The sequence below is a fragment of the Trichogramma pretiosum genome, unplaced genomic scaffold, assembly GCF_000599845.2.
Source record: "Trichogramma pretiosum strain Unisexual culture from Peru unplaced genomic scaffold, Tpre_2.0 scaffold5, whole genome shotgun sequence".
Classification (NCBI taxonomy): Eukaryota; Metazoa; Arthropoda; class Insecta; order Hymenoptera; family Trichogrammatidae; genus Trichogramma; species Trichogramma pretiosum.
Window position 1 is genome coordinate 190,997 of NW_019641672.1, and position 13,259 is coordinate 204,255.

At 37.5% G+C, this 13,259-nt stretch overlaps 2 protein-coding genes across 2 annotated transcripts; one reads left to right on the top strand and one right to left on the bottom strand.

Annotated features, from left to right (window-relative positions):
* Positions 1 to 1,113: 1,113 nt before the first annotated feature.
* LOC106650350 (transducin beta-like protein 3) lies at positions 1,114 to 4,953 on the bottom strand. The gene is made up of 14 exons (XM_014368296.2): positions 4,736 to 4,953; positions 4,573 to 4,624; positions 4,286 to 4,502; positions 4,038 to 4,218; positions 3,781 to 3,960; positions 3,502 to 3,677; positions 3,226 to 3,425; positions 2,940 to 3,143; positions 2,657 to 2,846; positions 2,448 to 2,572; positions 2,216 to 2,374; positions 1,983 to 2,148; positions 1,556 to 1,908; positions 1,114 to 1,483 (listed from the first exon to the last, which is right to left on the bottom strand). Exons 1-14 carry the CDS (start codon positions 4,759 to 4,761, stop codon positions 1,268 to 1,270), a joined length of 2,445 nt encoding a protein of 814 aa, XP_014223782.1. The 5' UTR covers positions 4,762 to 4,953; the 3' UTR covers positions 1,114 to 1,267.
* Positions 4,954 to 7,171: 2,218 nt separating this feature from the next.
* LOC106650349 (natterin-1-like) lies at positions 7,172 to 10,366 on the top strand. Its single transcript, XM_014368295.2, has 4 exons — positions 7,172 to 7,385; positions 8,972 to 9,171; positions 9,524 to 9,667; positions 10,058 to 10,366. Exons 1-4 carry the CDS (start codon positions 7,379 to 7,381, stop codon positions 10,142 to 10,144), a joined length of 438 nt encoding a protein of 145 aa, XP_014223781.1. The 5' UTR covers positions 7,172 to 7,378; the 3' UTR covers positions 10,145 to 10,366.
* The last annotated feature ends 2,893 nt before the right edge of the window (positions 10,367 to 13,259 follow it).

Genomic DNA, 13,259 nt, shown 5'->3' on the forward strand with positions numbered 1-13,259 from the left:
AAAAAAATATTCGCTATACGAAAGTATAGTGTGATGTGCAATCGAACAAAGATAACATTTGAATTATAATTGAATCAATGTATTCACTTCGAAATTAATTTGAATGTTAACAGAAAATATTCTTTTCTATAAAAACATTCAAAACAATATAATTTTATTACTTACAATAAAAAAATTGTATATATTAGTTGTGCCACCAAAGTGAATGCGACTGGCAGATTATGTTTTCAAGCACTGCCATCGAGATGAATTTTTTTTATAATTTTCCCACAAATTATTAATGCCAGAAATGAACTTTTTTTGTAAATATATCGAGTGTAAATCTTGTATTAATGTCAGTAAAGTAACTTATTAATGTATTCTCTGAATGCTGAAAGTTCCACTTCTTTTTTTTTTTTTTAATTTTGTTTAGCTCTTGAGAACAAATGTTGCATGAATTTCTAGAATATTGAAAATATGAATCGTTTCTTTTACAAATTCTGCAGAAAAAGTAATGATTATCACAACGCGTTATTGAATTAATAGAGAAGTTGTTATATCATTAATAATCACAAACTTAGATTCAATGATTCAATCATTTGTATATTTTATCATTGCGCTGTATTTATTCATAATAGATTATTTATTGTAATTTATCAAATAATTTTTCAAAAAATATAATTTTTTTATGAATAAATAAAGTATTTCAATAAATGAATGCATTATCTGATGAAACTATGAGAGCACTTTATTATGAACCTGCAAATTCTTGTGCAAGAAATACATCGAATGAAAAATTTTCTTATTTACTTGATTTTTCGAAATTTTTGATAAATTTTCATTTTTTTATCGACCAACTGAATATTTCGAATAAAAATATCTTGATACAAATAAATGCTGAAGTCACGGGAGTAATTTTAATGAATTTATCGGTACATTTTTAAATGTAAATGCAACTTGCGTATTCATGTTTACTGCTGAGGCAGTAGATCAAAATCATATCTATCATAATCTCGCGAACTATGGTTAATCAGAACGATATATATTTATCACATCAAATTGTAGAAATAATTAAGTATACAAAAGTTTATACAAATTACTGTAAAAAGAGAAAAATAGAGAAACACTATTAGGTAATTATGTAATATTCATAGATCAGTCTTTACAAGTTCATTGTAACATGTGCATGATTTTGGTACACAATAAGAACACTTATTTTGCATGAATACGCTTATATAAAAATATGATAAAATTTATTTTAAACAATAAAACCTAAAGATAAAACATTTTATAATTCCATATTGTCATCGTCGTCATCGTCGTCGTCTTCAACGTTCGTAGTCATTTGAGTAACTGTATAACGTAAAAGATGAAGATCTTTGAAAACTCTCGTTACTCTTCTAAAATGTCTTTCCGTGTATGGAATTAGAGATCTCAAGGTTTCTCTCACATCTTTTTCCACATTATTTATTCCTACTTTTTTCAAGACGTGATATATAACAATCTAAAAAAAATATTCAAGTTATTTTCATAATTAAAAAAATCATATGTTTATAGGTAATAGAACGATTAGTACCTGAGCTACGTGATAATTACGTGCATTCGTGTTCCAAGCAATAGCATTGTGAAGCAGCTCTACTTGATGTTCAGGACTCAATTTACAAATTGTTTTGTCTAATTTTTCTTCTCCTTTTTTGACAATTGCCTCTATAATTTTTAAAACAGTATGAGGTTTTTGACATTTCAAAGCCAATCTTAGGGCTTTTAAAAGTTTGTCAGCTTTCAATGCATTGGATAAATTCTGCTCATCCTGCATCCTTTCCTCTCTTTGAGCTAACTCAAGTTCTTTTTTTTCTTGTGTAGTATCTCTCCACAAAATGAAACGAGAATCGATATCAGCACTTACAAGACGAGTTTCATTGTGGTTCACTAAAAAAAGAGATTATAAATTAAACTGTAAATTAAAATTGATAGTAATCTTATTTTATAATAAATATACTAACTCTGAATAGACCAAACTTTGCCTTTATGTCCTTCTAAGGTCAAATTACATTCTGACGTTTTGACTGACCAAAATTTTATCAAACCATTTATCGCTGACGAAATTAATTGCATACCACAACTTGCAAACTGAATTTTCATCACACCTGCCTCGTTTCCTTCAAAAGTCTAGAAAAAATATTTGAGTAAAATATATGATTTAATAATTTATAGCGTTTATTAAAAGTAATCGTACCTTCACACAGTTAAGTTCGGATAATGACCATAGCTTGATATTGCAGTCTGAGGATGCTGTGGCTAATACTTGATCAATAGGAGAAAATCGCACGCAATGGATACCTCGACGATGTCCTTTTAGTGTTCCGAGTAGTTGTAATTTATCAGAAGTCCACAGCTAAAACATTAATGTACATAAAGATTAAAATTTGCATAAAGTTATTAAACTTAATCTTTTCTAGTTTATTTACCTTTGCAGTTTTATCTAGGGAACCAGTGGCAATTATTTTATTGTCTGGTGAAATGTCAACACAAGTAATTTCTTGCTGTTGGTGAGCACAAATCGTATTGGGAGAATTGTAGGAGGATGTTGCATCTAAAATTTTAAAAAGTATTAAAATTAAAATTAGATTCTTTGCATAAAAAATTTTACATTAGAAAATTGTATAATTAATTTTACCTAAATTCTCTAATTTTTCTGGTAGGTCCCACAGTTTAAGACAACTATCTTTACCTACAGACACAAAAAAACTAGCCGTCGCTTGAGAAATCGCAACAGAGATAACTGCTGCTGTATGTTCATTTCTTTCACCTATGCAGGATACAACCTTTGTTTTCTCATCCATCAACCACAATCTGATTGATTTAGCCTGGCAAAAAATATGATTAATTATTGGCATTTATTGCATTTTGAGTTTTTAAATTTCAAACATGTAAGTTTTTATAGAGGGTTTTTCATGTACCTTATCTGAGGATATCAATAAGTTACGATTAGCTGATGTTGTTGCAACTGATAAAATATTATCTTTGTGACCTTGTAATATTTGGCACTTCATAGTTTCTATTTCAAACAAAATCAAGTCACAAGTATTGGCTGCTACAACTATATGTGTATCAAGAGTCCCCAAAAAAGCAATGTCAACGATTTCATCTAAGTAACCGCATAACTGAAAAATATTCACAAATTAATAATAATTAAATAATTAAATTCGCATTAAAGAATTTTGTGAAAATAACTTTAAAACCCACCTGTTTTTTAATTTCAAATTTATCTAGTGTATAAGTAAATATATTATGACTAGTAGAAACCATTAAAATACTGTTACTTTCTTTATTGTACAGTAATTGTGTTACAGCTAAGCCTTCTTCATATTGGGCAGGTGGTATCAAGGAATTGGTTTGTTGGTGAACCTTTTTACCTAAATGCATATCCCATATTTTCACAACACCTGCAATAATCATGTAATATTTTTAATACTTTCATACTATACTTTAAAAAAGGCATTCAAAAAAAATGTCACATACCATGACCACCTGCAGATGCAACAAAAATATCCGATTTTTTTTTCTTGTCACGACCAGGAAAGTCTGATTCATTTGGGATTATAAATATACCTTCAATATTTTCAAAAACAGGCCATGTACGTAATGCCTTTTGTTTCTGAAGATCCCATAATATCAGGACCTTATCTCTACCAGAACTGTAATAAGAAACAATTTTTATAGTTTCATTAATTACTAAAAATGTGGGTTGTAAATTTAATCATCAATTTGACATGTAACTGATAATAAACTAATTTTTACCTTACGGCATGCTTGCCATCTTCATGAAAACTCAAAGATGTTACTTGACTGAAATGCCCTTCCAAAGTAATATCATTTTTTCCTGTTTGGGTATTCCAACCACGAATTATATGATCATCCCCAACTGCAAAAAGTAATGGTGAGTCGGATAATAATTTACAAAACTGGTAGAGAATGATTCTGCAAAAATGAAAAACAAAATTATGTAAATTAAAAGCATAAATATCTATAGTCTACAAGATTTTTTTCAAACATACCCAATAACGCCTTGAGCTCCTTTCAAGCTGAAAGTACAAGCATGTTTTTCTATGTCCCATAATCTAATAGAGCCATCAACACCACCAGAGGCCACATTCAATGCATCTCCCATCTTCATTATTGCCATGGATACGACTGGGTTGTGAAGCGACTTCCATAACTTTACTGGTGTTTTTGGTTCTAAGAAATATCCGAATAATTAGTTACAGAATTGATATTTTATTTAATTCATCTTTTTAAAACTTACCCTGAACTTTGTAATATCTGAACAAAGTACTTTTATGATAAGTAATGACAGATTCTCCATCATCGCTGGCAATGAAGCATGTCACTGGATCCTCATTAATATCATCTGTTTCCGACTTGTTCTCAATACCAATTTCTACACGAGTATTTTTTGAAAGAGACAATGCAACTACATGGTCGTAATTGTGACAAAACAAATGTTCGCCATCGTCGCTCCACTATTGAAAATAATCAATAATTAATGTAAACATAAAAAATGAAAGATAATAGCTAAAAATCCATACGTACTTTCACATTGCCACCCGTGTAGAACGCCTCAACCTTAGTTTCAATGTCGAATCTGCAATGACAATAAGAGAAATAAGAAATTGTTTAATTGCAACATGGTGGTATATAGAAAGTCAGTCATCATTGACAGCCAATGACATTGATAGTGATAATGTTTACGTACGATTCTTTTAATTGTCGATTATCCATGTTGAAAATTGTTTTGAATTTTTATTATTAGCTGAACATGTGCACAACCACGTGCGTATAAAAAGAGCATTCCCTGGTCGGATTCACTGGTTTGAAGCCTCCAACTCTAGAGTCTAGCGACCTCTGTAGTCGATCTCCGTTGCATTCTTATCGAATGTCGCCGGTGTGCGCACAAAATCACGCTCCGTTGATACTGCAGAGTAATGCAGAGACCCGAATAGTCATCACGCGCGCTTGTCGTGATTCGTACAAAATTTATTAATAATTTCATTCATGCGTGTTGCGGATCGGCTATTGGTCAAATGGCAGGGTAAGATAAGTGAAGATCTAACTTGAGCGCTGTACTCTACACGGTGTCGTAGAATCAGAGAAAATGACTCCAATAAAATTCCAAAATAGCTAACATTATATCGATCTCTCAATTTTATGAAGTAAGATTTAAAACTGGTAAATAATTCATGAGTTGAAGATGTGACAATCTAAAAGTACGCGGATCAAAATGTCCATCGGTGGAATGCACGTATTCAAGTCTGTAAAGTATACACGTTCAATTTTGAAATCAATCGTTTTAATAAGTATCGGTTTACTCAGCGAATCGTTCGAAAAAAGGTTAATTAAAATTGTAATTAATTATTTTTTCATGTGCTACTTTTTTCTTTCTTTCTTAAAAGAAAAAAAAACTTCTTTGAATTATTCGCTGTAAATATTTCAATGACATGATCATTGTAAAAATGCAAAAATTTTTTAATTTATAATAACAGAGATAAGAGATGGTTGAAGTGAGTTGCTTCGAATTAAAAACAATTTGGTGTAAAAAAATCAAGTACTCACTTGCTCTTCAAATACAGAAATCCAGTTGAATCTGTTTAACGGGAAAAACGTTTTGGGACCAACGCTTTTGATCACGTTAACCGGCTGACAATAATACACGGAGGATTAAATGTATCCACTCATTTAATCGAAAAATTATATTCTTTATTATATTTGCAAAAATAATATTTAGAGTTTTTCCTTGATGAAGTAATCGTCAATTTGTAACTCATTTTTTGCTTGCTTCATTCCAAGCGGATTGGAATCAAGCGTTAATTAAACATTAAGCGAATAACCATATTAAGCGCGATATTAATAATTATAGGATTGTATTGTATTTCAATTTTACAAACTGTAAATAATATATCCAACTCGTACCAGTTTCCTTACACTTTTTTCAAGTCCTACACATTCACCTTGCACTTTCGGGCAAGCTCCGAAACATCGGAGTGACTATATACACGATCGAAACGGTTGCACTTGATTTCATTTTCCAACAAATCACTAAATGATGAAAATTCCTACACTGACATATCATTGTCATTAAACTAAGAACTGTCATTCATCGATATAGATTCATTTTTAACTATCAAAACAAACAGTAAAATAAGAACAAGCTCGAATATTACTTTCTCTTTTTATCGTCTAAACCATACAATTTTTTGGTAATTAAAGTGATAATTATTTTTATTAACTTATATCAAGCATACTCTACTGCTAATGATACCATCGCAGCTAAGTTTTTATTTGGAAATTTTTTTTAATTCTCTAATCTTCGTTGACATTTTTCTTCCTCGTATACGTAAATAAAATGTAAAAACAGTCGTGACGCGAATGATATACGTGTACTGTGATGTCATGGTTTATTAGAGCAAATTATTCAGCATTGTGTACTTCGTATCAGTGCTGGCGACTGATTAAAGATCGCCGCCAGAAAATCTTGTCGGAATAATCGATCGATGACTAGACTTACTTTCTTTTATTGCGAATAATTGACGGACCACCAAGACATTTAAAAAATTAGATCAAAAAGATTTCGTTTAATTTGGGACTTTCCAGGTCTCTTAGATGTTCGCGTACGAAATCAAACACGAATCAAAAAGAGTCTATAAAGTTCTCGATCGATATAACCCAACGAAATTCACGCATACCTAAGCCAGGGGCATCGATTACCCGGAAACAATAAAGAATAAGTCTCTCTCAGTGTCGAAGGGAAATTTCGTAATCTCTAGAGCAAAAAAATTTTGGAATTTTTGCCAGCCACATGGTCTCGAGTAAAAACCAATTCCGTGCAAAAAATTCCAAGTACCCGGCCGTATAGAGATGAAAAGATGCTTGGCCCATTGTGGAGCGCACGAGTGTGACGTAATTCTGGGACGAAGCAAGGCTGAGGAACTAAAAACGTGTAAGAATATGATCCAAGTATTTTTTTGCCGCTACACTATAGACCATCGGTTCGTCAGTGCGTGTGGATCGTGAGTCACAGAGACGGTTATTTCACGGCAGTGATAATATAGTTTATTGGGAAAATGCCGGCCTAAGTATTGGCGCATCACGACGTGTACATAAACGGGAAATACGCGCGTGTGTTGATACACGTATACAATCGATGTATAAATGGCATTGTACAGATCTGCCGACGAGCCAGTGTAGACGAGCGAAAACCGAAGTGACACTGATAAGATAAAGGTGAGCTTTTTAACCGAATTCATTGAAGCCGTCTCGTGTCATTCGCAGCCCGTCCATCCAACGACTCGCAGCACACCTGACGAACTTTCTTCGATCTTCAACGAGCCGCAGCAGAAACATGCCAAGTAAGTTTGGATCCTTGAGCTTATTTATATTCGTTCGATTACATTGATCGAACTGTCGATAGCGGCGTGATTGGGCGTGGGTGTGTCAACTTCGTTAACGCGATCGTTTCTCGTTTTCGTGCTTTTCGTCCAACGTCTGGATAATCGTTTTTATTTGTATTTACTTTTGCGTGCGCTCGATCCTTTCGAAGCATCGTAGTTTTCGTGAACATTCATCGTCGACAATGACATCGTTTCTTTTTATATGTTTTTTTACGTCGTGTATGCTACTGATTCGCGTGTCGAAATAATTTCTTTCCTACAAAAAAATGGATACCACAAAAGATCACGAGAATCAATACAATCGATTTATTCAAATGATATTGTCGATTCACGAGTTACAATGGCAGTTTCTACCTATCAAATATAAGTACAATTATTGTCGAGGCTCCGTATGTAAATGACCTTAAAACAAACAATAAAAATAAATAAACTTGAATTATATTTTTTGCCGGTAACTTTACGCATTTTATGGAAAAAAAAGAATGATCGTTGTCATTAATGTGCAAAAAAAAGTCGCTCCATTTGTTTCGTGTTTAGTTTCCACCGATTGCCTTTGAATTCTAATTGCAGCTGTCGACCTTGCAAAGCTTGTCGAGAAATCCTAAAAATCATTCGCTCGAAAAAAAAAGATAGCGCGCAATGTGTTCGGGGTTGGAAATAATTGATTGACCTATATAACTTTTCGAAAAGAATTTTTTTTTTGGGAACGACGAGCGTGAACCGAGCAAATATTTGCTGCCACGAGAACGTATATAATAAATATATTTAAACGCGGTTGACTCATTTTTTGCGCTTAATGACAACGAGATAAAAAAAGAGAGAGAGAGAAAAAAATAACTCGTGCCTACAACCTGTTGACGCTTGTGTCTGGCACGAGTTCTCGAAATTTCTTTCAAGACGCCTCAAGTGCCTATAGTCTTGGTTGTTTGATTACGGATTTTGTTTCTTCCTATTATAAAAATTCAATCGCAACTCGAGAAATTCGACGTCACTACTTTATCTTTCGGCAAAATTCTTTATGAAAGCCGTATAGTCCAGGATATCTCGAGAGACACACGCGCGTCCGGGGCGCGCTTATCTCCGCTATCTTTGGGATTGCTTCGAATCGCGCCAAAAAAAAAAGAGGGGCCGGGGTTTGCGCGAATCGGCGCGCGTCCACGTCACTGTCGCGCTCGGCGTTAACGCGCCTCGACGCGAATTCTTTTCGTTCGCGAGGGGTCATCAGCTGCTAAGTTACTTGACTTTTTGTTCCATCATCCCGTCGTCGCATCCCCCGTGCAGTCTGAGTGCGGCGTGCGAAACGTGATAAAAAGCGCAATTAAACGAGAGCGAGCGAGAGAGAACTAGCGAGAGTCGACACACTCACAGAAAGAGAAAAATGGGCGCTTGCTGTTCGGACGAGCCACCGCCGCCGCCGATCGTGACGGTGACGCACACCCACGCCCAGCACGCTTACAATCCTTACCCGCCCGTCCAACAACAACCCGCTTATCCGCCAATGCCGACCCCGTACTCACCACCGGCCGACGCCTCTCTGGATTTAGACTACAAGTGGATCCCGTGCCAGCTGGGCCAGCCCCTGCCACACAGAGCCGTGCACGGCGGACGCGACGTCGACGGCACCCAGATCTACGTGGGCCGCGCCTACCACGAGGGTGACAATCTCCCGGCCAAGGTTATCCCCGAGAAGAACGTCTGCTACGTCGCCTACGGCGGAGGCGAGCATCTCAAATACAACTACGAGGTGAGTCCTGCACATGCTCTTTCTTTATTGGCGTCTCCTCGCAATTACGATTCGATCTTATCGGAGCGTCATCGACAATGTATCATCGGCTGCTCTTTCAAAATCTTTTTTTCCCTTTTTTGATCTGCTTCACTCGACGATCGTAAAAAATGAAAGATAAACATTTAGCGCCGATGAACACCTTTATAACATATTATCATCACGATGCCGATAAGATATATAAATTACGAATTTTCGCGTGCAGCCGCGCGAAGGTTGCGCAATTAACAATGATGTAATTGTCATTTATACATCATTTTTGCACCGATAACTAATTATCTCGATTGTTCTCGTTCTCGACGAATGTGCATAGGTCCTGGTGGAGCGCGAATTCCAGTGGATCCCGTGCAGCGACGGAAGCGTTCCCGGAGACGCTGTGGTCGCCGGCCAGACCTGCGACGGCGAGGCGCTCTACGTCGGCCGCGTCTACCACGACGGAGCCCAGACAGTCGGCAAGGTGAGACAGAATTTAATGCAGTTGCTTTTGCTCCAGTTTTCACGAGCGCTAGCGAGGATAAGAACGTGCACGCGTCGCTCCGAGCGTTGCCTATTATACCCTACGATTTAAAATCCATTAAGACCAAAGCTGACGCGTATAAATAACTTTCGAGTCCATCGGTAAGGTTAACGAATCAAAATGATACCGAACTTGAGTATAGTGGATCCAGTCGTCGTCTCGAAAACTGGATCGCATTGGTTTTGCGAAGGTACCGCAGGCAGGCGCGCGCGCACGTTCGAATTCGCTCGTTACATTATTGACAATGAAAATGAATTAAGATCGCGAGCTTGCAATTGACTTGATTGGTAACGAGGCTGTTATTCATTCGTTTTTTTTTTCGATTTGCAGGTACAACCGAGCCACGGCTGCCTCTACGTTCCATTCGACGGCGAAGAGAGGTCTTTCACACACTACGAGGTCCTCGCCTACCAATAGATTTACTTTTCTAGCGAATTATAAATATTGTCTATTTTTTTTTGTATTTCATATTTGAGCATAGTCGCGAACTCGTGCATTGTTTACCTATTTATTACGAATATTTCGTAAATGTTCAGTCAAGATGTACGAGAAATTTTGATCGCTGACTGCAGCAGCGACTGAATGAGTATTTTGTTAAGTGATTTTTTTAATAGTAAACAGTCAATCAAAACAGTCAAATTCCTTGTGATATTCATTGATGATGCCTTTCATTTGCCTTTCAGTTGCGATAGGAATCGCGGTATTTGCAAAACAATGAAAACTTTAACGATTAGTAGTCGTCAAAAATTGAAATAATGAACCAAATCGGACCGTAAAAATACCAATTGAAAAATTTCAAAACAACAAACTCGTTTGAAAACGAGGCGCCACTGCATAACAATAAAACCCTGAATCATAATAAAAACACGATCTTCTCACACTCGCTTGATCGAACAACAAAAACATAGAGATTGAAAGTAACTTAAATGTTGTACACGCGACCAAATGATCGCTTACACACGTGTTAATTCATTTTCCATATTATTAATCGTGAAAATGCCCTTGTACCATGCCTGACCAAAGTAAAACAACAACAGTGTATATCGACGAATCAGCTGGCCGTTACTCATAAAATACTATACTTACACACACATATATATAGAAGATCGGTGCAGCTTCCTTTGCAGCGCTCGCAGGACTTTCACATTTTCACCCGTACGAAAAATGCCCGGCATCGCCTGCAGATAAGACCTATGCACACACTATAAGATACACGAAGCGCAGCAGCAGCGGCGGCAGCGTGTTTCGCGACTTTTTTCCTTTTTTTTACTTTTTTATTTTATATATACTCCGCTCGTACGACGACGTCGTTGATTTTGTCCGTTTGGTGAATGTGGACGCAATACACACACACACAGACACACACGCATACACACAGAAAACGAGTCCCAGCGTCGGTGATAATTCACAGCTGATAATTCAGCAAAAGTGAAAGTGATTCGCGGTCGCGGCGTGAGAGCAAAGGAATTATAACTTGTTACTAAGTCGTCGGGACAGTATCAAACGCCGCATATATACACGCGTGTACACACGGCACACACACACAACGCGACGTGCATGTATATAAATTGCGATCGAGTGGGCGCGCGATGCATCGCAAGGGGCTGTACGACTTACTTTTGCCGATCGCACACGCCGCGTGTCTATATAAACGCGATCGGTGCGATGAATCGGCGATACGGCTAATTTCCACGCACACACAGCAGTAGCTATTGCGCGAATAATTTAATTAGTGTATACATTTTCGCAAATTATCGCGCTCCGCGTTCAGGGGCTCGCGCGAGCATTAAAACCGCGAAATAAGTCATAAATTTGTTCGCCGGCCGAGTAATACACTTTCGCGATCGGACGCGGCTATAAATAGATTTTGGGTTAGTAAAACCTGCTGCCGCGTACATGTAGCTGCACGCGAGCATAGAGCTATATCGTAATATAAAATATATATTCGCGCAGTTGTAAACAGTACATTTTATATGTATGCTGCCCCCAGTAACAATGACAAAAACACTCGCTTTCTATGGCACTTTATCATCTCGCGACTCTTCGCGTTGTATATTATAGTATAAACCTCGAGGCGGCCAAAGCGATCTGCTCGTCGAGCTTAAAATTTTGCGGATGAAAAATTGGTCCGATATATTCCGTCGAGGCGCGCGCACGTGCGATTAGCGATCGAAAGTGAAAGTGAATGGATCGAAGCTCGAGAGAAAGAGAGAGACTCCGACTTGTGCACAGACGCGCAATTGTCTCGGCGTAATACGATATAGCCTATGCCTATATGATGTATGCTCACCGAGATCGAGGAGCTCGCCTGCGTATATCATTTGTTTTGCGCAAAGACATATATTGCTTTACGATGCTAAAGGTGAAACGCGACTCGTTGTGATATAGCGCCCAAAGGATAATCGCTCGCCGGCTGATCGGTATCGCTGCGACAGACATTTTCCATGTCCTGAAGAAAATTGTTTCAAGGTTGAATCCTCGAGATCGCGTTCACAAACTGAGAATCGATTAACGCGATGCATTATAATACTGTAAAGTTGATCATAAAATATGAAAAATCATCGGCTAGCGTCAGGTTGAAAATCTTCGAAGAGGACGTTGCAGTATGGCTCGCTAGAATTTCGCATTGTCTGCAGATGTATGTACGGACTCGACAGAGGCTCCTCGCGATAGCCTCACATTAACGACGCGGCGGCGAGCGAGCGCGCGAGTTTGTTATTAAGCTTGCCAATTGTATAACAGAAAATGAGCATGAATTTCGCGTTATGTCATCTCGAAACTACGCAACTCGTCTTCCCCATTGTATAACGAATTTATAATTTAGCTACGGAATTAATCCTTTGTTGCTCGGGTAAATTTATTTATTTTTTTTTAATTTTGTGATTAAAAAAATTTTTTTTTTGTTTCAACGAAAGCAATGCAAAATCTTTGTCGTTTCAGTGGAACTCGCAGCGATTAAGCCCCCCCCGCTACGAGGTTTTATCTTCGCGATGTATAGCATAATTCAGTCGCGCGCGAAGCACAATGCGGTTGTTGCGGAGCCTCGATCGCGACTCGCTCGGATCGTTATACAGAAGACGCGCGCTCGCGTGAATCCGCACGTGACCGTTAATGACTGCACACACACAAAGTGCGTAAGATCGCCTCGTCATAATTAAAATTTATCATTTCTTCGAAACGACGAGGCGAAAAAAAATCTGTTTTTAAATTTCTCGAGCACGTCTCTCGGAGCAAAATATTTTGCGTTGGGCCATTATACTGTACGGCAGCCAAACATCCACACACACACACGTGACGCTTGCAAAATATTTTGATCCTTGAATGCAGATACATATACGTGCATGCGGAGCGCGACGCGTGCACTCGCGAGGCTAAAAATAGCTCCAAAACGACTGTTTGTGCGAGCGTGTGTGTGTGTTTGGGCCCTTTGGCCAGTGCGCGCGCGGGAACGATGAATCTCCCAAAAAAGCATCCGCTTACGCGAAACTGTATATCCTGCTTTCTTCCCTTTTGGGGCGCAAAAAAAAGGAGA

Excerpts from the sequence above, each read along its gene's own strand:
- LOC106650350 (XM_014368296.2), bottom strand. The coding sequence starts at position 4,761 with ATGGATAATCGACAATTAAAAGAATC. Across the intron at positions 3,144-3,225 it reads AATTTGAAATTAAAAAACAG|TTATGCGGTTACTTAGATGA; the intron begins GTGGGTTTTAAA and ends AATATTTTTCAG. Across the intron at positions 2,847-2,939 it reads TATTGATATCCTCAGATAAG|GCTAAATCAATCAGATTGTG; the intron begins GTACATGAAAAA and ends ATTTTTTGCCAG.
- LOC106650349 (XM_014368295.2), top strand. Across the intron at positions 9,172-9,523 it reads ATCTCAAATACAACTACGAG|GTCCTGGTGGAGCGCGAATT; the intron begins GTGAGTCCTGCA and ends GAATGTGCATAG. Across the intron at positions 9,668-10,057 it reads GAGCCCAGACAGTCGGCAAG|GTACAACCGAGCCACGGCTG; the intron begins GTGAGACAGAAT and ends TTCGATTTGCAG.